At 41.3% G+C, this 27,354-nt stretch overlaps 1 protein-coding gene across 1 annotated transcript in view; it reads left to right on the forward strand.

The window, feature by feature from the left end:
• Positions 1 to 2,997: 2,997 nt before the first annotated feature.
• CADPS2 (Ca++-dependent secretion activator 2) overlaps positions 2,998 to 27,354 on the forward strand; it is a 346,061-nt gene continuing 321,704 nt past the window's right edge. The window contains exons 1-2 of the mRNA XM_009883694.1: positions 2,998 to 3,041; positions 3,103 to 3,283. Of these exons, the coding sequence (XP_009881996.1) occupies positions 2,998 to 3,041; positions 3,103 to 3,283 (225 nt within the window). The remainder of the gene's footprint in view (positions 3,042 to 3,102; positions 3,284 to 27,354) is intronic.

The following is a 27,354-nucleotide window of genomic DNA, read 5'->3' on the forward strand; positions in this document are numbered from 1 at the left end:
TTCATTAAAGAATGCCATCTGGTGAGAGTTAGAAAGAGACAGTCTTGGAGAAAAGACTTTTGTGAAATGCTTTCTGTATTAATCTATTTTAAGGACTGTGATTGATTGGCATGAATTTCTGTGGACCAACCACTATAAAAGTTAATTTTAGCAAAAGCAAGTCCTGAGGATATTCAGATGACACTTTCTTTAATGCAGAAGGAAATTAATGTCTGGGACAGGTTGTCAAGTAGCAGTTGTATCTGTCGCCATCACTTTGTGTGTGTGTGATACATGAATCGGACAACCATATAGAACAAAATGACAGTCCGGATGTGAAAGATAGACAGAAGGATATGCAGACTCAGATAAGTTACCTACCTGCCTTTTCTGATGAAATTTTACCATTTGGAATTGTATCCCAAGACAATAAGCACAGCAATTATATGAATAAAAATGCGTTCTAGGTATTTCATTTAATGTTTTAACAATTAGTTTCTTTTTTTCAGCATTTAGGAGTATCAATACAATGTAGAGAGTGCTACTGAGGAGAAACTAAGAGGAATAAAAAGGGGATCAGCAGTAATCAATACAAGGGTAGGAAATCTGGTAGAGGCAAACCAAATTAATTAAAAGACATGGCATAGATTTATTAACTACTGAAAACTTATAAAGGTGGCTGATATTCATTTAATTTCCTGACAGCTCACCGCTTAGTCAGCTGGTTGCTCAAAGGTACTTGAGAAAAAAACAGATGTTTCCTTCAAAACTGGGTGAAGTTGATTCCTGGTAGCAAAGATAGAAGATTATGGGTCTCCCCATGTAAATCAAAATAGTTATGCACAGAGAGAGGGGGCGTAAATATGGAATGCAACAGGTCCTGAGCTCTGGTGATGATGGGAATGGTGGCTGGAGGCACAGGACTTTGGGACAGATGAAGCAGATACTGTAGCAAAGGACTAGACTGTGCAGAAAGCAGTTTATACCTGAAAACAGATTCTCCAAGGACTTTTCTGCTTCTGTGGTGATACAAGCTGTGCAAAATTACGGTGATGTGCTTAAATCAAAGTGGTTTATTAATTTATACTTTTGCCCATGGTATGTTGCTATGGTCATAAATAACTGTGCAAGATGTGTGTTACAAGAGTCGAGAGACTCACAGCTGCAGCTACAGGAAAAAAAGGCGAAATAAGTCAAACAAAACTAGCTGGCTTGAGCACATAGCTGTTAGACTTCATGGTGTTCTCAAACAGACTTTCAAGCTGTACACTTCTCAGCCTGCTTAATGGCATTGTATTTTACAAACTTGCTAAGAGATTAGTCTAAGGTGAACAGCATTTAGGGCTGTAGCAGCTGATTTCATTCTCTGAGGAAGCTTTCTAATGTTGAAGTCCAATTTTTAAAGACATTTTGGCAATTGTAACATTAAAAAAAAAAAACCTCCCACAAATTTCAAGCAGGAACAGAAAAAGGAATTGCTAGTTTGATCAATCTAACACTGCATGAGCTTTCCATACTTAATTTTTACCCATCAGATCAAAAGACTGAATTCTTCCAGGCTGCATTGAACTTCTTTAATTTCTTACAAATAAAAAGGCTGTAATATCACAGAAGAACCATGTTGTTAATATCTGAATAAATTTTGTGGCTCATGCAATTACATTTTTTTTTTAAAAAAAAAATTAGGTCTGGGTTGCCATGTAGAGCAAATGGCTTATCAACCTTTCAGAAGTTTTATCTATAGAAAAGCATCTTCTGCATTCAAATCTGTAAAACCTCAATTTTAAATTGTCTGTAAACAAATAAATTCCTAAAAGATGCTCATGTTGGAAACTCCGAGTATTCTGCACTTTTAAAGAAAAGTAAGTCTTGCAGTGTTTTAAGGAGTTTGTAAACCTAATTAATGGGCAGACTCAAATTATTAAAGGGATTACTGGGCCTCCCAAGTCTAGGTATCTAACATTGGTTCAGTTGCTGGACTTTAATGGTAATAAATATAAGATTTAGGAAAACATATGTACATACACATTTTTTTATGCAAATGCCAAGACATGAACTCATACATCTCCTTAGGCCAGTGTTTTTTAACTAGGTGTATCTGACTTGCCTTTCTTAGGAATATTTTCCCAAATCAAAGCCTGAAATTATATACCTGCTGCAGAATGTGTAAGTATTCCTGGTGGATGTAGAAGATGTTCTTGCCTTCTTCAACTCCTGGCATTCTGGTACATGACCAAACTGCCACAGATGATATTTTCAAGGACAGCTAATCACACTGCACTTAAATGACCAACAATATTCAGCTACAGAGTGTTGGAAAATCCAAGGTTATGAAAACAACATAACACTTTAAAGGAGCATAGTAACCATTTTGTAGATTCAATTTCATGGCAAAGTTGGGGAGCTTAAAACTTAAAGGCACTGGCACTTTATGACCCAAAGACCACTCACACAAAAAAGTGTATTCTAAAAAAAAAAAACCAACAAACCAAACCTGTCTGAGTGCAAGCTACTATTGTGTGGCAAAGCATGCTCCTTTCTTTGCAATATACATAATAAAATACAGTCCCTCACCAGTTCATCACTCAAAGAGCTAAATCTGATTTTACAGTGAAAATGCAATTTCATCTCATCAGGTTCCATAGTGCTGAAATACTAAACTTAACAATAGAAACTGATGTGATATGTTTCAAATTAAATTGAACCATTGCAAACAATGGGTTTCTTCAGAGGCTGGCCTTGACTGAATATGTTTTTCCACTTCATTTTGCAAAGAAATCATCAAGTCTAATGGCTTCAAGCAATCTAAGAGATGTGCAGGTTGAATGAAAAAAAAAAAGCAATGCCACTGAAAAAATGCCACACACAAACAAAGAGAAATTATCACACTCTGCACTGAAGGCCTTATCACTTCCCCAGTACATCTGAGGAGCTTCTAACCAAAGCAGTGATCCCAGCCTTAAACCAGTGAAGTTAGCGAAAAAGATTTTGATTTCTTTAATCTCTGGATAAGGCCCGATGTCTGAAGAATGTTGTGTGAAGTTTGTGTATGACCTGAAAAGGTGGATACAGAAACATGAGTTTGAATCTTTTATCAAACATCATGTGTTCTCTCAAAAACAGGAAAGCAGGGGAGCAAGCTCTCAGCCCACAGGAGATGCACCTCGGACCCATCCTGATGGGCATCTGTGGCCAAAGCCAGCCACCACCCATGGACAGTGTGGGCCATGAGCTGGGTGGAGGACGCCGATCGCACAACGCCCTGCCATCTTCCATACCATACTGCTTCCTTCCCTCTGGAGGCGTAAGGAGGCTGAAGCCAGGCACGATGGCAACATCTGAGTGATGACTAACACTGATCAAGAGACTCCAGTGACTGGGGTGGGCAGGATTAGGGCTGTGCCACCCATGACTGCATAGTCAATGCCTTCTGCATGGCTGCTCACTCCACACATAAGAGTCAGGCATTTTCCTCTAACGGGGGAGACTTTTACAGAGATTTTCATCCACTTTCCCTGGAAGAAGGGGACAGTATAGGCCTGAGAGCATTTTACTGATATATATATAAAAAAAAAAAAAAGGCTTGTTTAAGCAGTAAATAGTCATTAAGAAAAATTACAAGTAAAACAGGAGGCATCTCGGTCTGAATTTAGTCTTCTGTGATCATTTATTTCTTTGCAGATACAGTGAGAGACAGTTTTCTTCAATATAGTCAAAATGAACTGATTTTTTTTTTTCTATGCCTACAAATAAAAAATAAAAGGTGGGGAGGAAATACCCAGCATTGTTTGTTGCTTTTGGAGCTGAACTGCCAGCCAATTCCTCCTTTCAAAGCCAGATGGCTGTGAGCTAATTCCAGTACCAACTGTCCAATTCCTAGATGCCTGTTTGACAATATTGTTCTTCTTTATTTGTTTACTTTAGGAATAGGTCTGCAGGGAGGTTTACAGTCTCTATCATCCTCACTTCAGGGAAAGCCTATGTGAGCAAAGAAAGGTTTAGGAAAACAAAACCTGGGAGGATTCCCAGGGAAGGCTTTCTCCTAATCCTTCCAGGAGTATCATCAGCTGAGTGGCTTACTGAAAGCAAAAGCACTCAATTGCCAAACTACTCCAGTCCTCCCATGATATGGACATCTAAGCCTTCCCTGAAGGACAGTGAGTACATGTCCATAGCAGTGTTCTCACTTCAGAACTGAGCTCCACTGCCTTCTCATTGGCCTTCAAAGCCCTCTGGCTCAGCGATGTGCTTCAGAGGGCTCACCTCAAATGCTACAATGACTTGCAAAGAAGTTCTGGGGAAAATATGTGAATCCCCAGAAACCAGCCCCACACCCTACATGGGAAACATGCAACACCTGGGCAGTGGGTTAAGGTCATTGCTCTGTCTGCTGCAATGGGACCCCAGTATTTACTTAAAAAAACAGTTATATGTTGATGTTTCTAGATTCACCTTTTCAAAGCTTGCTATAGTCTTTTTCTTGGGGTATTTTAGCAACGCTGACACACAGATCTTGTGAAGTCTATTAATCTGTCTAAGCAACTAACCCTAGGGACAGTCAGCAACCAGCTGATAGTTTGTCTGATTGATTGCAGGTATGAAAATGGACCTACAAGAGTTTGTTGCTCACCCTTTGTAAAAGTATTTGTAATGCATCAATTACTCCTCTGAGCAAACTACTCTTATTTTCCAGAATCATACTCAAGGCAGTTGAAAAGCGAGTAACAGATATGAAGGGGCTTGACTGGTCACACACTCCAAGAGATGTTTCACTGTCTTCAGAACAGCAGTTTTGAAGGCTCTAGGCTTCCCTCCCTGGATTACAGCTACTGTTTAGCTCATAATTTCAGAATGTGCTAATAATAATGAAAGCAGAACAGTGCTAATAATAATGAAATTTGGCCTTCCTTCTACATTCATGTTCTTGCTCTGGGTAAGTTATACAACTAGGGTAAAAAAACACAGACCTACTACCCTCAGTGACCTAAATTCACTTCTACCAGTTGAGAATCTGACAGATCATACATCAAGAATACCATGTGGGTCAAGCTAAGAGATTTTTACACTTGCAAATATAAAGAGACTTTTAAAAATAGAAGTATTTGCCATTTCCTACCACTTTTACATTAAAAATCAGTCTAGGTTGTTTGGTTTTTTTCTTTCCATGGGTAACACTTCTGAAAATTTGGCAAGCCAGTTGTTATCCCTGGCAGCACAGAATTTTCACTATTTATTTTTTATATGATTACATTAAAAGCAAAGTCTACTGAAATAGTAATGACATCACCTCCTATGATATGACTGCCTTTTTATTTCTAGGAAATGAAAGAAGTCTAATGCAGTCTGCAGGAATACAGTCTACTGATCAAATGGGTAAAAACTAAGCATGGAAAGCACACACAGCTAACTACCTCTTTATACATCATTTTATCCTGGTGAAAATCGTTTTGCAAAATGAGAGCATCTCAGCAACTTCTACATCAAATGTTCCTTTACAATGAAACAGACAATTTTTCAAACAGCCACCCCTGGAAAGGCAACCTGTTAACTGGGAATCACACCATGATCCTTTTGATTTCTTCCAGCCGCGTTGCTGAGTGGCAATGTTTCTGCAGGTCACATTCTGCTTTGCTTATATCTGTGCAGCTGCAGTGTTTTGGAAGAGTGTCAGGAGCAGGAAAGACAAAAGAGATAACCGAGAGCACGAGAGATAGCCTGTGCTCTCTTGGGGAAAAATTTATACGTAGGGCTTCAAAGGGAAGGTTCAGTTCTATATAACAAGAGGAAAGATAGTAATTTAGGAATTAAGTGACTAGAGAGCCTGGAGATAGAGATGAATTTTGGAGCACCCTTTTGGTAATGTTGATGTGAATAGAGTATTGGGGTGAGCCACTAAGTTACCTTGGGCAGGAGTTGTAATGGTGAGGGAGAGCAGAATTTGGAACTTTAATCAGGACAAAGCAACAGAAATTTGAAAGCAGGTTGATTCTGGGGAAATAGAGACAGTGATAAGGGAATATGACCCCAATTACATATATTAACTTAGGAATATTTGTACTTAACTCAGACATTATATATTGAATGTGTCATTCTTTATCAGCACTTTCTGTTCTCTTAAAAGGGTTATACAAATAGTCTCTTGAAGTTAACCTGAAAATTCCCTTTTTCTTTTTTCTTCTTTTTTTTTTTTTTGGCAATCAAAGACTTTCTAAAGGCTGGTGAACAAAAGTAATTGGCTTTCACACAGTAAGTAGCAGGGTTTCATTCTGATTTGATAGGGGATTCATTTAAAATTGAGTTCTCAATGCCTTCTTTCTTAAAATTATACAAGTATATACATTTTCTCCATTCTTATGTTCATGCAATCTAATTAATGGCAAAGGGATTAAGCTTTTCTTAGAAGCTGATAAATGTGAGGTTAATGAGCAGTGGAAGGAGCAATTTGAACCATGCGGCCACACTACTTGGTTCTAAATTAACTGTAACCATTCAGGAAATGGACTTAGGAATCATTGTGGACAGTGCAATAGAAATCTCTGATCTGTCTGTGAGAGCAGTTAAGAAGCAAACAAATTGCTAGAATTTAAAAGGAGAGAGAGAGAAAGTAATAACAAAGGTATAATAATGCAGTTCTCTGAACTGACAGAATGATGCATCTGGCTCTAGTCTCCCTGTCCCCCCACAAGATGCTGTACAAAAGTAAAGAGCTCAGAGGTAGATGATGAGAATAAGTAGCTATAGGAAAGTGGGAGGGGAGAGAATGGTACTATTTTCAGAGAAGAACTGATACAGGTATGCACAATACCAGATGAAAAATCTCTTCTTAAAATTATTTGTATGTTGTCCCTCCCTCTTTCTAAAGCATCTATATTACGGTGCAACCAGTCCTGACGGTGTCTGCACTACACATACTTCAGATCAGTCCTGTCTACTTCCTAGGTGGTAATACTAGCACCAAGAAATCTATATTAAAGATTTTCTTTAAGCCAGCCCTGTGGGCACCTTGTTATTTAATCTGTCTTCTGCGTTTGCCTGTGACCTGTCTCCTATCCCTAATGAGGCCTATTGATGCTGTTGAAAATAACGTTTGTTGGGAATCCAAATCAGCACATCCATGCTAGCGGTAGGTGAACCGACGGCACAGACATGCATTGCGCTGCTGTGCAGATGACACACAGCTCTAGCTATCCTTCAAAATGTTTGAGCATGTCTGTGTCAGTGATTTGCCTGGTCCTTAGGCATATTCTCTCCCATGTGAGGACCAGTAGGCTGGCTTTGAGTCCAGGGGAGGCAGGACAATGTTAGCAGGTAGCTGAAATCACTCTGAAGAACTTTTTCTGTACAGCCATCTGTGGTTAGAGGTACATACTCATTACGGCCAATTGAGCCCGTTGCTAAGGCATGCTCTCTCTTTTCTTGGTGTCACTAAACTCCCACAGCCAGCATCTCCGACCGACATCAGTTGCCTGGGAGACCCCACTCCATCCCGGTGAGAGGAAGCCAGCCTCCCTTACATACACCTTCACACAGTCTCGGCTGGGCTACAGCAACCTGCCTTGGTCCAAAGCAGTTGGGTCAGTGGCATAAAGAGCACATGCCCATCCCTCTGACAACCGGGGTATCTGTGGAACACCACCATTGTGCACATGTGCAGTACCGATTTCCCGCAGAGTACCGTTCAGGATCACAGGAGCCATACTTTTCTTAACAATGCCCCATGGTACGGGCCCAAACCAGCTGGAAAATCCAGGATGAATATCAAAGTTTACACCTCAGGGACAAAACAATTTTATTCCTGAATTATTATGGAGAGCTCATATTTTTCAGGCATATGAAAATGTGATATGAATTCCCATAGGCAGTAAGGTCAGCCACAAAATCCACCCTGTTGCTTCAACTGCAAAGAAAACATCTTCAAATTTACCTTCTTTTAAAGTAAACAGCAGATTATATAATAAAAATGAAATAAATAAATACATAACCTTAAACAATAATCCCATCAAAGCAAAGAACTGCACTTCACACATTTCTCTCCTTTGAGAACAGATGAAGGAGAGAATGAAACACGTGTGATTTTAGCCAGTTGGGTCATCTAAAGAACTACTGCCAAAAAACTGAGAGAGCTTGGCTGTGACTCACATTTTTCTATTAAAATCTCATAATGAAAAAACACACACTTGCAACAGACCTTGGCTCCTCAGTAATAGCACTTCACATAATTGCTTGAATCTTTGGGCCTTTCTTATTTCTAAACCAGATTTCTTCAAGCTCATAGTTTCCAAGGAGGATTATGGTTATTTTTCTGAAGAACCTAATTTGCATGGGGCTTTTCAAGAAAAAAACAAAATCCTGAAAATACACAAAGCATATCTTTTGGTATTACAACTAAAAATCTTCAAATAATATAGATCAGTGTTCTTTACATGTGAATAAAGTTACCTGGTATACTTCGGAGCATTTTATAAACTTATTTAGATCCTGTTGAACATTAGATATGCAAGGAATACAGATGAGATACTGGTTTACACCTCCACTTTATCACAATTTATTGAAATTCAGTTGAGCTTTCAAATTACCCATCAGATATATTTCCTTCAAATAAGCTTTATTATTTTTTTAATAAGTGTCCCTTTAAACCTCAATTGTAATCAGGCTTCAGACAAAATTTCCAGATGGTAGTTCCATTCTAGACAATCTGCTCTCTCAAGTGCCTCTCTCTGTGAAGCCCAATGAGCATCAAGTGCATTTATTATATTCTGATGCAACTCCTAGCGCAAGATAAATTTACTTTTCATCTAATAGTATACCAAATATTTTACATTGTAATAATTGATGCAGCGATTGTAAAATTGCTGTTCAACAGAGGAAAAAAATGCCATTGCAGAACACAGCCAAGCACCCTGACAGCATGACATGAACCCTAATGAATTAGCTGACAAATGAGCACAATAAGTTCTGCTCAAGTGTGCTCTCTAAGCAGCAATTCAGCAAATCTGCTTTTTCCTGTGTTTTTCCCTTGTAAGGCCGAAGTCCATGCAAATTGGTTCTCAGCTGGGGTGTCAGGTGAAATGTGTTGAAAACATACAAAAAGCAGGTTCCAGTCCCCCTTCCAGCTCTGCATTATGCTCAGCAATTCCTCTCCGTACACTAAATACCTCCGAGCCTCACAGCGCTAGCCATGCTTTAACACTGCTGGCCTATGACACTGAAAGAGGTAGAAGAGGCTGAACAAGGACTTTGTGACCACAGCACAAACCAGGCCTTGCTCCCCTGAGATGTGGCTCCCTTGGCCTGTTGTAGGCTTTGTCTCAGAAGAGCCCTGCAGTATCCTCCCAGGCCCACGCTGCACCTGATGAAACCTCCGGTACGCTGAATCTGCTAAGGACATTTGAAAATTCTCTACCCCAATCCTAGTGCAAAGTCTACCCACCAAGTGCTTTGCAAATCTTGGCAGATTTTGACTCAGGAGCAGGATGCCACCTTTATCTCAGCAGAGGATTGCACTTTGTTGCAGATAACGTGGCACAGCTTCATTAGTTCCCTCACCTGCTTAAGGAAGTCCATACACGCTTTGAAAATCACCATTGTAATATTTCTAATCTTAAGCATGTTTTTCACAACCATTTCCTCCACTCTGTCACAATATTGGGTAGCCTGGATGGCTGTTGGTTGTTCTTTGTAAATTCATGATAGTCTTCACCACTCTCAGCGAGTCTTCTGTCGACAGGACAATTCTCCACCAGACCACCATCCCATAGTTCCCCTTCTGAACCATCAGGGAAGACTAGTAATATGAAACTGTAACTGTAGGACCCAGTGGCTTTGGGATGGGATCACTCTTCATGGCACTGTCCTCTACACAGCCCAAAGATCTCATACAAGAATGGACATAAAAGCCAATATATTTTGGAGACAGAGATCCCTTTGCGCTGCTGGTGGTTGGCAATAGGAAGAACTTCCCTAGTCTCAGCAGCCCTGACTGCTAAGGTCACAGAGACAAGCAGATCAGCAGCCATCTCTGCGGGATGGTCTTAAATCAGAGTGGAAGGAGTCTAGCTCAAAGCTGCATCCATATTTGTAGCTGCCCCTCAGTTATCATCTGAAAGCTAAATTCCCTCATCATCCTCACTATCTAGCCACAGGAGAGCCTGACAAACACACGAGGAATACTCAGGCATGAAAGCATGAGGGAAAGGAGGTAAGGCTCAGGGCTGCTCAGCCTGTCACAGCACTCAGGACCCCTCTTCCCTGAGTGCCCCTTGGAGATGACAGTGACTTTCCATCCATCTGGAAGGAGTGCCTTTGGGAAAGCAGTTTCTGGAAACTGCACCACAACTGTCACATAGGAGACCTTGCAGGGAAAGCAAGGAAATTGGGTGTGATGGTAGGTAAAGGTAAAAAAAAAAAAAATGGAGAAGGCCCGTGGTCAGGCCACGGACACCAATTCTCCATTGCAGAGGTCCACTTGCAGAAGAAGCAAATGTACCTCAGAAATCACCTTTCCCAGAAAGACTGTGACTGAGAGGTCATATATGTGCATGGAAAAAATGCTGTGAAGGGTGCCCAAACTTCAGCCCCCAGTCCACTTCCAAAGAGGATGGGAGTCCAACATCATAGAACTTTACACAGGTACACTCTGCTTTCTACAAGCAACCCACTCAGGATATCAAACAGGCAGCAACAGGCAACCAGGTGACCTCCACCAGCACCAAACCACTGGTACCAAGAGAAGAAAGGGTGTAGTTGGAGGAGCTTGAGCAACAAGCCAGGATATGTTTAATAAAAAAACTGAACAAGGAACCTGGCCGGGGAAAAGAAGTGGCAGTGTGTGAAAGGTGTGTTGTGTACCTGTCAGATGCAGGTACACTATGTGCACCTCGATTACGAGGTTGTCCCACCTCTCTTGGACACCTGCCCTCTTTGCCTCTCAGCCGTCTGGCTCAAGGAAAGCAGAGCTGTGGTGATGAACCCACAGGAACAGGCCCTGCTCCATCCCTGTCCTGTACACAGATGCAGTCTCTCTTCAAGGCAGGGCCAAGCAGAGACACAGCACTGAGGTCCTGGACAGGAATGGTGTAACTGACAGAACCTCATGGAAAAGCTGTGGGATGTCCCCCAGCTGCGGTCACAGTGGATACTTGGGGAATTACAGAGGCACTGCAAGACTGTGTAAAACAGATGCAGGCTGTACCCCAGCCTGGCATGTCCTCAAGAATCCCTACATCAGGAACAGAGGATGATGTAATACCTAAATATTCATAATGGTATGGTTCCCCAATTGCTTGATTTATTACCCCCCTTTTATGTTCTGTCAAAGAACCTGAGTTCAGAAGAGTGATTTGCTCCTGCTCTTGCTGTTGCGTGGGACTTGCTACATGTCTCCAAAGGGAACCTTTGCTCAGGGAACCTATTCCTCATGTGACACTCTGATGTCTTTGCTTGTCAGAAAGACTGTTAACTGCAAGCATCTATGACTTTTATGGCATATCTTAGAATTCACTTTAAAAGTTACTTCTGTTTTTATGTCATTTATATACCTACTGAAAGCACAGCATTTAGTCATCAGCTCTCCTGGAGATAGCTGCTTTATAAAACAATAAAATAAACACATTCCAAAAGCACTTTACTCTTTTCCTTTTCTTATTTTGATGATAGTGTATATATATATAAAGCAAACCAAGAATTCTGTCATGCTAAGATCATAATGGATGAGTTCATGAGTTCATAGTGCTTTTTTTAATAGGTCTTCTTGGTCTTGAATTATCTAACAAGTTTCACAAAGTGAAAAAGACAAAGCCAAGGGGCATTTTGGCACTGCTGCATATATATAGCTTTTACCCTGAATTCGTGCTTGCCACTGAAACATTCCATCTTTGTAGAAACGATGTGAGCACTTTGCTTTGTTGATGTAGTACACTACCTAATGTATCAAATGAATGAGGTATCAGGTGGCATTATAATAACACAGCACATCAGCAGAGTTAGCTGTCTCTATAATCAGGTCTTGCATCACTACACCGAAAAGCAATCAGACTGCCGCTTGAAAGATGGCACTATAGGAAGGAAGAAAAATTCCTGAAGTGTGTTTAACAAGAATTCACAGGATTAAAGTAAGCCAAAATATATTGACAGCGTCTGTTACATGATGGAAGGTAGAACTTCTAGCCTTACATTAGCATGTAGCCTCTTGAAACTAATCTTATAGCATCTGATGAATAATCTGGCATAAACTACATTTGCTTCATATAAGTATATTTTTAGCCCCCAATTTATATTCGCTCCATTAAAGTAGCTTTTAAGTAGCTTCCCTCTTTTCCTCCTTGATCATCTGAACTGGTTCAAGAACTAATTTGCCTGCAGGGAGGTGTTATCACATAATCGTGTACTATTAAGAATGATATTTCAGTTTTTGCTTAACAGCTAAATAACATGGAGAAAAATAAAAATATCTTTCAAGTTTGTGCTTTATCTTTCACCAAAAGTAGTAATTTTTTTGCAACCTAGGGGCCAAAGTTAAGAGTACGAGCACACAGGGTTTTCTATATAACATTTAGCAGCGAATGAAATTAATTTGCCAGCTGGAAAGGAGTCTCTATCCTTCTAATGAGATAATCAGAGTTTTGCCAGATCTGGAATAAGCAGGGTCACAGGTTTATCAAAAAAGGCAAAGGAGGATAAAATATGAAGAAAATGTCATCTCTATCCCTCAAAACCAGAGGGAAGATGTTATGATTTTCTTGCTGACATGTTCCATCTCCTGGTCTAGCCTGGATTATCTCAGGTGTGCTGCTGACACTAAGTGCTCTCCCTCTCCCTTGAGCATGCACAATTCACTCCGCATTTCCTTTATTCCTTACTGCCCACAGCATGATGCTGTGCTGAACCCATCTTTCCTTCTTCCTCTCCTCCCGCATTAGCCATTTTGTATGTTTTGTCTTCCCTGACTCTTGTATTCAAGGAGAAAAACTGACTCAGGCTATGTACAAATAAGTCCAGAGGTAAATGCATAACTGAAATAAATTATATTGAGAATCAGAGATTTATCAGGTGATCACTTGCTCCTGTCATCTCACCCCTTCAGATAAATGAGCAGGGTGAAAAACGTACGAGCAAACCTGAGTGATTCATGCAGGTAAAATTTCCAGTGCAACAAGGTCTTTGGAAGATTGCAGCCTTCTAGCTGAAACATACATGGAATTGCAGGGACCTTGGCAGATGTGGCAGCCTTCTCCCTCTCTGCCAGTCTCTTTTCCTTCCTCCTGCCAGCCATTTGGCTGGCTTGGGCTGGGAGCCACGGTACCACTGGCAGCTCAGCCCTGGCTGCGCATTACTCCAGCCATGAGATGTGGGGGAAGGTGATTACTGAGCTATAATCCACTGCCCAGGATCCAGCAGGATAATGCTGTACTTGATTGCTCTCCAGCCAGTCCTCCATTCGACACCATTGTTCTCACCAAAACCCTGCAATACTATGTGTTGGCTGCACACGAAGTTTCTGCTCGTGCTGCCTGTGTGGGCGGTTATAATGTCTCAGATTCATTTCTCCCACAGTCTTCTCATTTGCTGGCCAGATTTGGCCATTAGCGCTCACCTCACCCCTTTAAATAGAACCCTCAGTGCACCATTTTGCCTCTTTTCCCGTTAAAGTCATGTCTGGAGGAGTCCTTGGACCATCACTTGCCTTTAACAAAAAAGGATGGAAAGAAATGGGGTTGTGAAAGCAGCTACTGGCAGCTCACACTCTGAGCACCACTGAAACTACCTTTCAGCTGGTTTTACATTTTCCAGGCTTGAACAAAGATGCTGTGACTAATATTTTAATACATGTAAATTAACATATTGGAGTGACTGGAAACTAACATTTGCAATATGCCTGCCAAAAAATTTGTTACCAACACTCAGCTTATAACAAGAGCTCTAAGCTACAATTGCAACATACTTTTTATTTTTCAATGCAGATGACTCTGGTCAGATTTAAGATACAGCACCATCTTATGGATATTTCTGTATAGATTAATGAATGCAACTGTTTCTTTGCTGGCAAAAATGTTTCTTTGCCAACAAAACATAGCAAAGCAGAATGATCCATCACTCTGCACTTTCTATATATGTCCAAAGTCAGAATGAGCTCGGTGAATGAGTGTTCTGACACACTCACTGTGGCAAATTTTCCATTTAGCTACCAAGTCTATGATTAGGATGCTGAGTATTCCCAGTATTCTAGTATCACAGCTTCCAATAAGTACTAAAATTTCATGTAAGAGATCTCAAAATGATTGAGATTCATTTTTTAATCATGATATTAAAAAATACATTTAAATCTCATTTTATTTGTCTCTTGGCTTCTGGGCCATTAAGATGAAATAGGGTCATATTTTCAAGATTTTTCTCTGCAATTTTAAATAGTACTATCTTTTTCAGTTTTCTTTCTATGACAGTTGAAGTTCATTCCTATTTCATTGATTCCAGAAGCTCCAGAAAAAAACCCACACATTCAAATAGCAAGGACTGGCAATCCTGTTTTCCAGTCTAACTCCCAGTTATTTAAGGGACCCTGTAATTAAAGGAGGTGTAAATGTTCACTCTCATTTCATGCATTTTTAGTCATAAATGTCACAAAGAATCTTTTGTGCAAGTAAAAGCCAGACCCTACCTTTTTTTCTTTCCATCAGCATTACAAAAAACTAAATTAATGCAATTTATTTTTGCCATTTCTCACCTGGCAAGCAAAAAGCATTAGCTGAGGTTAATGCTTTGTTTGTTAAAGTACTATATAAAGCATAGGAGACCATTGAATGCCCCAACTCATCAACAGTGACCTCATACACAAATGCGGACTCCCTCTACTAATGCAAATCTGATTATAGGGAAAGGACATATTATCCCTTAAAAAAGAAGAAGACGCCTCTTTGGGAACCCACGTAAGTATGTGTTTAACCATAAATCTAGGTTTTAGTCTCATTAAACTCAACAGCCTTAAAGTTTTGTAGGCACTTTCTTGACTTAAGTTTACATATAAAATGAAGTACCTTCCTGAATGGTGGAAAAAGCGTATGTAGGATGTACGTCTGTGTGTATCACATACAAGTACTTTAAATTACATTATTGTTATCAAATATGTTTTATTTTAAATAGATCTAAAAATACATCTAAAATACAACCTAAATTTCTAGTCACCCTGGTGATTCAGTAGCAGTACAGTACACACAGTGAAATCATTATTGCATCATTATTTGATTCCTTGAACAACTTCTGTCCAGGATTTCCTTTTTCTAGGAAGCGGCAGCTCCAAAAATCCCGTTAGACTGCACCCTTGCAGCCTTCCAGAAATATCACCACTGAGGGGCATATAAGGAGAAAGGTTTTCTTTGCCTTGGGCCATTAAAAGCATGTTGGTAGCTTCTCCCACACTGTCCTATTCCAGGCCACTTACAGCTTTGTGATTTACAATAAACATCTTAAATTCCACCGGAAACCAATGGACAGCCAGTGCAGCATCCTGATAACGGATAACAGTGTTGAGGCTTCACATCGAAACAGTAAGATCACACCTTCATTAGGTGATCAGGTGGGTGGTGCTGGAGATCAAAAAAACAGTTGCAAAACCTAGCAGCAAATGGCAGGTGAAGTTGGCATAATTCTGGCCATTTCACTTTGCTAACTTTTTATTTAACTGTAATCTCATGCCGTGATTTAGCAACCATCCCCAAAGGCTGTAATCCAAAGCACTGATTGCAAGATGCAGGACAGCAAAAAGAAATTATATTTGTATTTGCTGTTTGCCTTTGGAATTAGCTTAACACAAACATTTAAACACATTCAATATGAAGAATGCATGTCACCTTCTGCTTGCATTATCTACTGTTAAGTCAAATATATTTCAGTGAACTTGTATTGAAGCACGTGTTTTAATCTAGGACTCTCTTTAAATTAGTTTTTGAGAAAACAGAATTAAATTAAAACAGATGAATAAATTGAAAAATGTATTTGGTAAATGCCCATTTTATTTAAAGTATCTGTTATATGTATGCAAAGATGCAAAAAATGGAAAACAAAAGATTACCTTTGCTCATACATATGCCCTTACTTTAGAGGCAAATGCAAGAATTATTTATCTGGTAAAGGTTTCCAGCTCTCCTTTCAGCTTACTGCTGACAGAATGTTGATAATTCCAGAAAAATCACATCAGAGCTTCATTCAAGGTATAAATCAAAATCTCACCTGTCTTGAATGATAAGAAGAGTGAATTTATGACACCCTCCCTGACAGAGTCACCAGGACACTACAAACGCAGTTTCAGTAATGACAGTGGAAAGATGACAAAATGCTGAAAAGCCAATATGACACTAAAATGATGCATACAGCATCAGTAGCACCAAGCCCAAGTCCTCAGGAATCCAGGACCCCAAATCACAATATTTCCTTTAAAACCATTAGATCTGAAAAAAGCCAGACTCACATTGCGCTCTTTTTAACTGCCTCCTTTTTGAGAGGCCATTAGCAGGCAGCCACTTCAGCATCCCTCCACAGGCAGAAGGGCAGTGCTTTTTAGGAGGGGGTGGGGGAACATGGAAGCTGAATTCTCACTTAGTATACTAACTGCAGTTGACAAAGTTAAAGATAACATACCCAGATACTATTAAGATTGCATCAAATTGCATGAATAATGCAACTTCATGTTGCAACCAAAAATTTCTAGGAAAAAGGAACCGTCAGGTCACCTGTGAGGAAGTAACTAAACTGTATTAAATCTGCACTGAAACTATACTAAAACAACTACATTGAAATCAGACCTTCAGCGAACGCAAGGCATCGTGTTAGAAGACCAAGAGGCCGAGAGCATGAGAAAGCAGTAAATTTTCACACAGTGGTGCAGAGAAAAGAATGCAATGTCACTTCCACTTACATGGCTTAAATTACTGGGCTGGTTCAAAATAAAACTTAAAGAAATATTTTATTCAAGTCTAGCCATGGAATAGTAATTAAAAAATCGGTTATTAAGAAATGATTCCAGCTTGCCAGCTCTAAAAATATCCCCCTTCAGAAAGGGTATAAGAAGGTCTTCTAGATTATAGATCCACGCAGTAACAAGACTTCTCTTATCCCTGGTTTAAAAGTGATTATGTTGTGGCATACCCAGCTAGCAACTTCACTCAAGTTCAGACGCAGGGCAGAGTTTCGGAGCCTGCTGAAAATGAACAGAGAAAATCCCAGTGAAGAGAAAAAAGGGCTGTTTCTGTCATCAGTGGCCTTTGAATCAAGTCCTAACTGATCAGGATTTACATTCAAAACATGGACAACTGGGTACGATTAGAAGGCTTTTCAAAGAGGCATAATCACAGTGACGAGCTTTCTGCCTTTCCCAGAGCACAGCCTTTGGGTGTGCTCAGTACAGCCGTCTCTATCTGTATTCCCTGCAACAATTTTCTGTGCAATAAAGTGCATAAGCTGTTTGCAAAGAATTCTTCTAGAAGAAAATACATCAAATTGAAGCTCATACATAAGCATTTGAGCAGATTTTGACTGTCTGAGTACTCAAAAGGCAGATTTCAACCGTGACAGCAGGGATTCTTTTTGTGTTGACCATATGCTGTAAAAGGTCTGCCAATGTGTTCAAACACTCTCTTCCTTCTGAAACACAAAATTACCATATATCACTCCATAAGGGTTTGAACCAAACCGGTTTCCTTGCATGCAGGGGGAAGACCCAGTCATAACCACAAGGTTCTCTTGTTGCCGTTTCAAACTCTTGAAAAAATTTCCATGAACTCTCATCATCCTTGCAGAATGGTTTGATTAAACAGCTAATCTTGTTTTGTCATCTAGGAATATTTCCTTTACACGAATCATTTAGGATATGAGTTAATGACCCTCTGTACCATTGCCTCTGGTTGTTTTTCTAGATGTTAGGGCACCAACACTTAAAGTTAATCTGTTCTCTTTACCAGAAGGTTGATCCTCCACTCATCAGTCAGTGCAGTGCAGAATAGGGCCATGTTAAATCACAGTTCATTTCCATAACAGATGGAATGGAAGATATGAAAAGGACATTGTCAGTCCACCTGAACACCAACATACACCTTAAAGGAAGACAAATTCATTGTAGGTGACTAGACTGAGACTGAAGTCCAGAGTTTAGAACAAACAAGAAAGGATCTCCCTATACTACGCAAGCAGTCAGCCATCGCACTATTCAGGTACAGGCCCTGTTCCTGGTAAGAGGCCACAGGAACTGCATTTTTAGTTAATTAATCCCTTACATACACAGCCAGGAATCTGAGCTCACACATGAAATGAAATTAACAGGACAATAATCATAGAATCATAGAATGGTTTAGGTTGGAAAGGACCTTGAAGATCATCAAGTTCCAACCCCCTTGCCATAGACAGCGACACCTCCCACTAGACCAGGTTGCCCAAGGCCACGTCCAGCCTGGCCTTGAACACCTCCAGGGATGGGGCCTCAACAACCTCTCTGGGCAACCTGTTCCAGTGCCTCACCAACCTCAGAGTGAAACATTTCTTCCTAATGTTTAATCTAAACCTGCCCTCTTCCAGTTTAAAGCCATTTCCCCTTGTCCTATCACCACATGCCCTAGTAAAAAGTCCTTCCCCAGCTCTCCTGTAGGCCCCCTTTAGGTACTGGAAGGCCGCAATAAGACCTTCCTGGAGCCTTCCCTTCTCCAGGCTGAACAGCCCCAGCTCTCTCAGCCTCTCCTCATAGGAGAGGTGCTCCAGTCCTCTGATCATCCTCGTGGATCTCTTCTGGACACAATCCAGCAGGTCTATGTCCTTCTTATGTTGGGAACTCCAGAGCTGAATGCAGTACTCCAGGTGGGGTCTCATGAGAGTGGAGTAGAGGGGCAGAATCACCTCCTTTGACCTGCTGGCCACACTTTTGATGCAGCCCAGGATGCGGATGGCCTTCTGGCTGACCTGAAAATATTTTTTAAGTGGCTGGTATGCAAAACTGTGGGCTTGCATGGTGAAAATAAGAAGAACTGGAAAGGCTGAGCTCCTCCTGCATCCCTGTTACTGCTCTCCCTGCCTCACCGCTGCTCCTCTCACAATCACAGACCCATCCTCACCAGCAACAGCACCTCACAAAATCCCTGCTTTGACTGGGGAGCAGGGCCACATTTCTAACACAAGCAGAATGACATTGGTGGCTCCTCAGCTCATAATGTTGGGGGAAAAAGGCAACTCTGCCATTGTAAGTGTTAAAAGGACAGTCATATGTAAGCTCATAAAGTATCTTGTCTTTTCAGCATGACGTGGTAAGGCTGGCGTACCTTTGAGAGTGCCTCTTCAGGAAAAGTGTACTTCAACTGGGAAGAAAGAGGGGTAATCAGAATTTGCACCCATTGCCTACACAGCAAGATGGAGGGATCATGTAGCCCACAGAAAGCTGAGCAGGAGGAAGACAACCACTTTTTATACAAAAACATTTTATAAATAGGAAGGGAATAAACTGTTTACCATGTTCGCTGCAGACAGACGAGACTAATAGGTTTAAATTGCTCAGGGACGCGGTGTAGATTTTAGCGGCTCTGAGCCCATTGCTGTCAAGAGGCTGAAAACTTCTCTTGCTCTTCTCCTCAGCATCTCCCAGTCACTGTCCACTCTCTGCAGGGCTGGGACCAAGCTCCAAGGCAATGCTGAAGGCAGCAGAAGAACAAGCCAATTGGTCTCCTCTGCTCCAGCCCAAAAACCACCATGAGTCCCCAGCAGGAGCACACCCAGCAGCGGCTCCCAGAAAAGGGACAAGGCCTGTCTCAGTGCATGTCTGACCTCTGCCTTCTGCCCTGAAAACCCACCCTGTGCTTCCTTCTCCATGCCCTGGCACCACATGGAGAACCAGATCAGGTCCCCTTTTCTCTTCAGCATAAAAAGATGGGCATCCATCATGTGGTTTTTTTTTTTTTCAGATGAGCCCCTCTTGTACCCAGGGAGATTCCCCTCAGGGTCTTTCCCTCCAACACAGGGAAAGCTCTTAAGGTCTGCCCTTGTCTAGACTGAGCAGAACAGCTCCTGTAGGAAAGGGAGAGGAGGCAAAGTGCTGTGTCCTCCTGCATACCCAGAAATTGTGAAAACAGTGCAGGGCGAGTGGGGACAAGGTTTGGGACATTTCAAGCAGCAATAACAGAGAGCAAAAACATGCTCCCCGGCATGGCACAAGTTTCCAGAATGGGAGGCTTAGGATAACATTAATCCAAGCTTTCTGAATTGGAAGAGAGTTCAATGTTGAAACTGTTTGCGTAAAGAGGTGAAATACTAGAAGGTACTAAGAATAAGGTTAGACAAGTGTCAGTCACAAATGAGTTAGGTGTAGTGGATCTTACTTGGGAGCAGAAGTACAATCCAAATAACTTCTTAAGATCCCTTCCAACCCTACTTTCTCTTATTGCTTATAGACCTGAACAGGACTTACGCAAGCACATTCCTCTGAAGATGTGACAGGATTTACTGGAACTTGTGAGCAACATCTGGCAGCGTCCTACATGCAGCATCTGTATCACCCTGCAAGAGATACCGCATTTCACTGTATTACTCACAAGGCTCCACACCGCTTATATCAGCAAGCTTTGTGTCATCTGGGCTTGCCGAGAAACCAAATATTTTAGAAAGCAGTAGCAATCCTTAGTAAAAATAACTCTACCTATGTGTTAATGATAACAACCACATGAATGAATTAATGTATTATGGATAAACAACAGCTACTTTATGACTCTGTACATTTCTTGATGGTGCTAATTCAGAAGTTCATTAACCTATAGTGAGACTAATTTTAAGATTTCCACTGGCATTATTAAGCTAACAGGACAATAGACCCTGTGGTGTATATGGCCCTAACATCCTTCACCAATAAAGACAGGATGCAGAGTAGAGAGGTTTCTTGTGGGTAGAAACATTCCTTTAAGAAAAATGGATTTGGATATTTCTTGATAATTTTAAAGGAGGTATTAATGTCACTTTTTCAACCCCACACTGAAAAATCAGATTGCCTTAACTACTTGAGCTTAAGGTGTGGAGAACAATAGTGCATTTCTGACACAAGGCTACCGCAAATCAAATTAATTCCAAAATGTCAATTTTTTAGAATAGCTTTTAGTACTAAGTGATGATGTGACATACGTTTTAATCTGGCCTCTTAGCAATAACCTGCTCATTACATTGATGCTGCACAGCTTGTGAGTAATGCAGTGCCTCCAAAATGTCAGAGCAGGACATATGATTAGCATTTTCTCATGTATTTCTGTACATTTACATACACATGCATGGACTAAATCTGAGCTACAAAACTGGAATCTACACATGGAAATACTTTGATCCAACTTAGGTTTTTGCTTTACATGGATCAGCTTTTGACACCACTCACCCTGGCCAGCTGCCCCTGGGGACTCACCAAAGGAGAGGATGGCAATTTCCCTTAGGGGTTAAAAAAGTTAGTAGGAATCAAGCATGTGGACACTCTTTATTCCTGCTTCTGCTCTTTTCTGAGACCTATTTAGCTTATGCACACTGGCATCTAGTTCTGGCACATCAAAAGGAAATATCAAGACATAAAAGCCATTTTGTTTAATTATCACTCTTAGGGAGTCAAATCAAATAGAATAGTTCAGGAGGAACAATTTTGTGAACTCTGCAATTCTGATATGGATCAGTGGAGCAGAGGTGTTTGATTTAAGTAGGACAAGATGAATGTATCCAATCATTGTCTGCAAATGCAACTGGTTGTGGGGGACAAGAAAGACTTCGCAGCAAAGCAACAGCATGATGATGGCTGCAAGAGAACAACAAAAACAAAGAATCATAGCATCATAGAATAGTTTGGGTTGGAAGGGACCATTAAAGGTCATCCAGTCCAACTGCCCTGCAGTGAGCAGGGACATCTTCAACCAGATCAGATTGCTCAGAGCCCTGTCAAACCTGACTTTGAATGTTTCCACAGATGGGGTACCTACCACTTCTCCGGGCAAGCTGTGCCAGTGTTTTACCACCCTCATTGTAAAAAAATTCTTCCTTGTATCTAGTCTAAATCTACCCTCTTTTAGTTTAAAGCCATTGCCCCTTGTCCTACCGCAACTGGCCCTGCTAAAATGTGATGTAATGTTCATTGTGATGCTTAGTTACTGCAGCCAAACCCATTTTAGGTGTGGCCAACACCAAAATGTTATTTAGTGATTTCTTTCCACAAATGTCCAAACAAATACTTAAATCCACACAGGACACCTGAAGTTAATGCAGAGGTACCATCTGACATACCTCTGGGAGAAATGCATTCCTGAAATGAAATGAACTTATGTCCCAGAAGTGAAACCTGCAGAACTTTTAGCCACCTCCTGCAAACCCTTCACAAAGGAATAAAATAATCTGCTGCATGGGAAAGCTGGAGGACTGGGAAATGTATCAGCTGTGCACAAACTTCTCACACCGCAGAGCTGAGCACTGCACGCTGGTAGCACATGAATGCTGATAAATGTATCATTTTGAAGATCTATTGGGCACTGCTTATTGTGAAGCAGAATGCAAGCTCTACTGCTCTTCCAAACTTATATACTTCCAGGTGGATTGTAAATCCATATCACTTATTCCATATGCCCGTACAGCATCTCCACTATGTGTTCTTGCCCAGGCAAAAACTCTTAGATATCAATGGACAATAGTGTGAACAGTCAGAGGCCTTCAGAAACTGTAAGCTGGGCCGCAAACGTGATACATGCTTAGCTTCACCATCATATTATGTAAAAAAAAAAAAAATCATAAAAATGTGGTTTCTTCTACTTTACTTTGAGGTTTATACTTTTGTGGCAGCATTCCATCATGCTTTCAATTTTTTCTCCACAAGTTCATGGTATAGAAACAAAGGTGGTCACCGTGGGTAAGGCAAAGAAAGAGGAAATACTTCACCCCCTGCTCATACTGTCTAGGGTAGTCTATTCCCGTGATAAAGCAACCACAAAGCATCCTAGAAACATCACCATCATGTCTGGCTTTGGCTATGACCTGCTTACAAATAACATAAGGTGAGATTCTTGCTTAATCACAAGATTTGGTAATCCAAAGCATTATGGAAAGATAGTACAAGACTTGTCGACACTGAAAATGCACTGCATGAAGCTAAAATTCATTACTGTGAACTACTGAGCCTCAAAATAATAATGAATTTTGTGACCAAAAGACAGTTTATAAGTGAATTAAAAGGCACTGATTCTATAATAAGTAGTCTTTACTAAGCATAAGTATGTATTTATACAACTTACTTTTAGTCACATGTTTTCTCAAATGAAGGATTTGAAAAAATAGCTAAAGTTTTTATCTGCATCTTGAAATAAAAATCTTGGATCAGTTCAAAACTGAGTTTTCCACCATTAACTTTTTTTACTGCTTCTTTTATCCCCTAAATAGAAAGCTTTATTGACAAAATCCTCCTTTTATTGCCCTATAAAGAAGTCCAGTCCTTAACACCATTTTGTTAAAATAAATATGTTTTACAAACTACATCAGGCAAAATATAACATCTAGGCAGAAAAAAAATTGCACTTGAATGAGTGCAACTGTAAATAAACCTGTGCTGAGGTTGGACACAGTGAAGAGAAAGTATGAATAAAACAGGTTTGGTTAGATTCTCTAATGAGGACTAATGAATGACTTTTCGTTGTTGTGGCTGGATATTTTAAGCTTATAGGTATTTGAATATAAACATTTGGCATTGACATTTGTGTACTTAACCAGTTGAGCAGCATTTGAACACAAGCATCTGAGGAATTCAGAAACAAATTTTGACTGATTCTTAAAAGACTGATACCACCAATGTTTTACAGTAGCATTATCAGTAAAATAGAGAAAGGACATTCAGGAAGGGTAGCTTTCATGTTCAGCAGAAATGTTTAAAATATAAAAGAAGATACTCTACATTTAAATGAACCAGACAAAAAAAAAAAAGTACCAAGAACGAGCAAAAGATCAGAACCAAAAACTCAAATAATGTTCGACGAGAGTAGCTTTACAGAATGGAAACACACAATACCAAATAAAGGGTTGTGTTTGCTGCAGAAGGTAGGAGTGTTCGTCCTAAACTGTTAGATATGCTGATAGATATTGTCAATTTATTTTATCGATGCAGTCAATTCCAAGTTGAGAACATTCTATTTTGAGCCTGGTCTGATAGAAAACAAAATCTAAATTGTTCTTGTTTTTATCTTTTTCCCCAAATACAGAGATACAATGAGAAATGATGAGGCCTGAAAGCAAAGTACAAGACTTTTGCCTTGCTAGAAGTACTTTGCATGCAGCTTTAGGGAAGATATTTTAAATGGATGTTTTAAGTGGTGGAAGAAAATAAATAGCACTCCTATCTTCACTAAATGTAAGAAAAAATAGCCACAGGTCAGTCAGCCTCACCTTGATCCCTGGGAAGGTGATGGAGCAAACAATCCTGGAAACTATTTCCAAACATATTCAAAGCAAGAAAGTGACTGGAAGTAGCCAGCATGGATTTATGGAGCAGAAATCACGCCTGACCAACCTGACAGGCTTCTGTGACCAAATGACCGGCTTGGTGAATGAGGAGAAAACAGTGAACGTCATTTATCTTGACTTCATCCAGGCCTTCAACACATAACATCCTCAGACAAATTGGTGAAGTGCAGGCTACACAAATGGGCAGTGAAGCAGACTGAAAACTGACTGAACTATCTGGCCCAGAGGGTTATGATCAGCAGCACAAAGATCACCTGGAGGCCAGTCAGTAGTGGTGTGCCTGGGGACTGATACTGGGACCAATACCATTTAACATCTCCATTAATGACCTGGACGGTGGAACAGAGCACAGTCTCTTATGGTTTGCAGACAACATGAACTTGGGCGGAGTGGCTGATACACCAGATTGTTGTGTGGCCATTCAGAGGCACCTCGACAGGCTGGAGAAAACAGCAAACAGTAATCTCAAGAAGTTCAACTTCAAGGGGAAGTACAAAGTCCTGCACATGGGGATGAAACACCCCATGCACCAGTACAAGCTGGGGGCTGACTGACAGGAAAGCAACTTGGTGGAAAGCTTGGTGGACACCAAGCCCAACACAAGCCAGCCAAGCGCTTTTGCAGCAATGAAGGCCGACAGCCTCCTGGGCTGCATCAGGATGAGTGTCACCAGCAGGTCAAGGGTGTGACCCTTCCCCTCTCCTCAGCACTGGTGAGGCCACATCTGGAGTGCTGGGTCCATTCCTGGGCTCCACAGTGCAAGAGGGACATGGACATACTGGAGCAAGCAAGAGGTCAGGAAAGTGATTAATGACTTGGCGCATGTGAGCAATGTGGAGAGGCTGAGAGAGCCGGGATCATTCAACCTGGAGAAGGGAAGGCTCAAGGGAACCTTATCATCAATGTATATAAATACCTGAAGCAGGGGTGTAAAGAACACAGAACCAGACTCTTCTCAGTGTCACCCAGGGAAGGGCAAGTAATGGGCACAAAATGAAACACAGGAAATTAATTCCATTTAAACATAAGAAAAAGCTTTTTTACTGTGAGAGTGGTGAAACACTGGCACGGGTTGCCCAGAGAGAACGCAGACTCTCCATCCCTGGAGATATTAAAAAACTGACTGGTCTCAGCCCTGGGCAACCTGCTTGGGGTGACCCTGCTCTGAGGGCTGGACTTGATGATCTCAGGAGGTCCCTGCCAGTCTCAACAACTCTGTGATTCTGTTATGACGCATGAAGGAAAACAAGTGATATCTTCCCTGCAAAAAGGTGCAGGCAGCTAGTGGAGTAAATGTAATCTTTTCTATAAAGAAGAGTTGTGTAATCTTATGTATGATAACATGATCATCCTGTCCTTAATGCAGCAGTAGTTGTCAGGTGACGCTGCTGGACTGAGCCATTACATTTTACAATGTTTGGGAACTGACTGTTGTGAAGTTTCAGAGAGTTCATATCCCAACTGGTGCTTTGCATATATCTTTGGTGTCAAGTTGTTTATAGTGTTACTTTACTTTTATTTGCCATTAGAATGAGAACAAGTTATTGCAAACAGCACCAACAAATCTGAATGCACATTTTATTCATCTTCCATTTTTTTTAATGGAACTACTTCTTATCTACTAAAGGACTAGCACTACTTGCACTGATACACTGGGAACACAAGCACTGTGACACGTGACTGGTGATGGCGGTACCCATGAAAACTGGCCTTAGCAATTCCTGCACTAAGGAAACGTGACCAGAGACGTTCGATATGTTGATATTCATACTTTTCCCTGTCTGCCTTTTTGCATCTCACAAATTTTGCCTGCTATTATCAGTTATGTTAGGGACGTGAGCCAACCATATAAATAACCCACCTATTTTTGTATGACAGCTACACTTAGCACCCAAATTTCCAAGAAAGCCAGTGTGTTTGTCAGCATGGCTCTCCCTCAATCCCCTGGTAGAGATCCAGAGGCAGAACCAAGACTCCTGACGTTTAATACTGCCATCTAGCTAACAGCTGCTGCCCACAGCAGGAGGCATTTCACCTTCTGAAGACTGGTTTGCTCAGGACATAACGGCCGGCTTTAAGGAACGTTTCCTAAATCTCCTGCTGGAGCACTGGGCACTTTAACATATTGGTAATGGTCTAGAGTCTTTCACTGCTCTAAATCCAGTGAGAACTGGGTAGGCCTTCTGAGTTTGTTGAGTTTCCATTTGGGGCTTTGAAAACGTGCCACTGCTAACGAGCAGAGGCCCAGAGCTGTGTGGGCAGAGCCTCAGTTGCCATCATTGTAAAGCAGCGTGCAGGGACACTGCCTTTCTGTGACCCAGTCCATCCCCCCAGTCTTCATCCCCCTGACCCCTGGTCCCTCCCTGTTCAGTAGTTCCCATGCCCTCTCCGGTACCTGCATCGCCACGTATGGGCGTGTGGGGAGCAAGAGATGTGTTGCTGTGTTGGAGCAAGAGCATGTGTTGATCCACCTGAAATGTGATGTGCCTTCCCTCCCTGAGGCTGCCTTTGCCAGGGGAGCCCTAAGCAGACACCAGAAATGTAGCTTTCACATGGTGAAGCCTTTTTTATTTTATTTTAGAGAGTGATAGCGGTAGGCTTTCCTATGTTTCTCTCAGCCTTAACTGTGAAGAAAATCGTTGTGAATATGGACCTAGCTGGATCCGCAGGTAGCCTGGAACAACGGTTTCAGAGAGATGTGAACTACCTATTTGTGGCAGCAGGCGCCCAACAGAGGTATCCTGCGAGAGCAACGCATTCTCCAGCATCAACTCACTCCCCACCTGGGAAGGGCAGGGTTTACGCGGCTTCTTGTTCTGGGGCCAATTCGAGACGCCTCTCGTTTTTCCCCCGCGCTGTATGGGCAGAGGATGCCGGCGATCGGCAGCGAGC

This window comes from Charadrius vociferus, unplaced genomic scaffold (genome assembly GCF_000708025.1).
Source record: "Charadrius vociferus isolate BGI_N301 unplaced genomic scaffold, ASM70802v2 scaffold43, whole genome shotgun sequence".
Lineage (NCBI taxonomy): Eukaryota > Metazoa > Chordata > Aves > Charadriiformes > Charadriidae > Charadrius > Charadrius vociferus.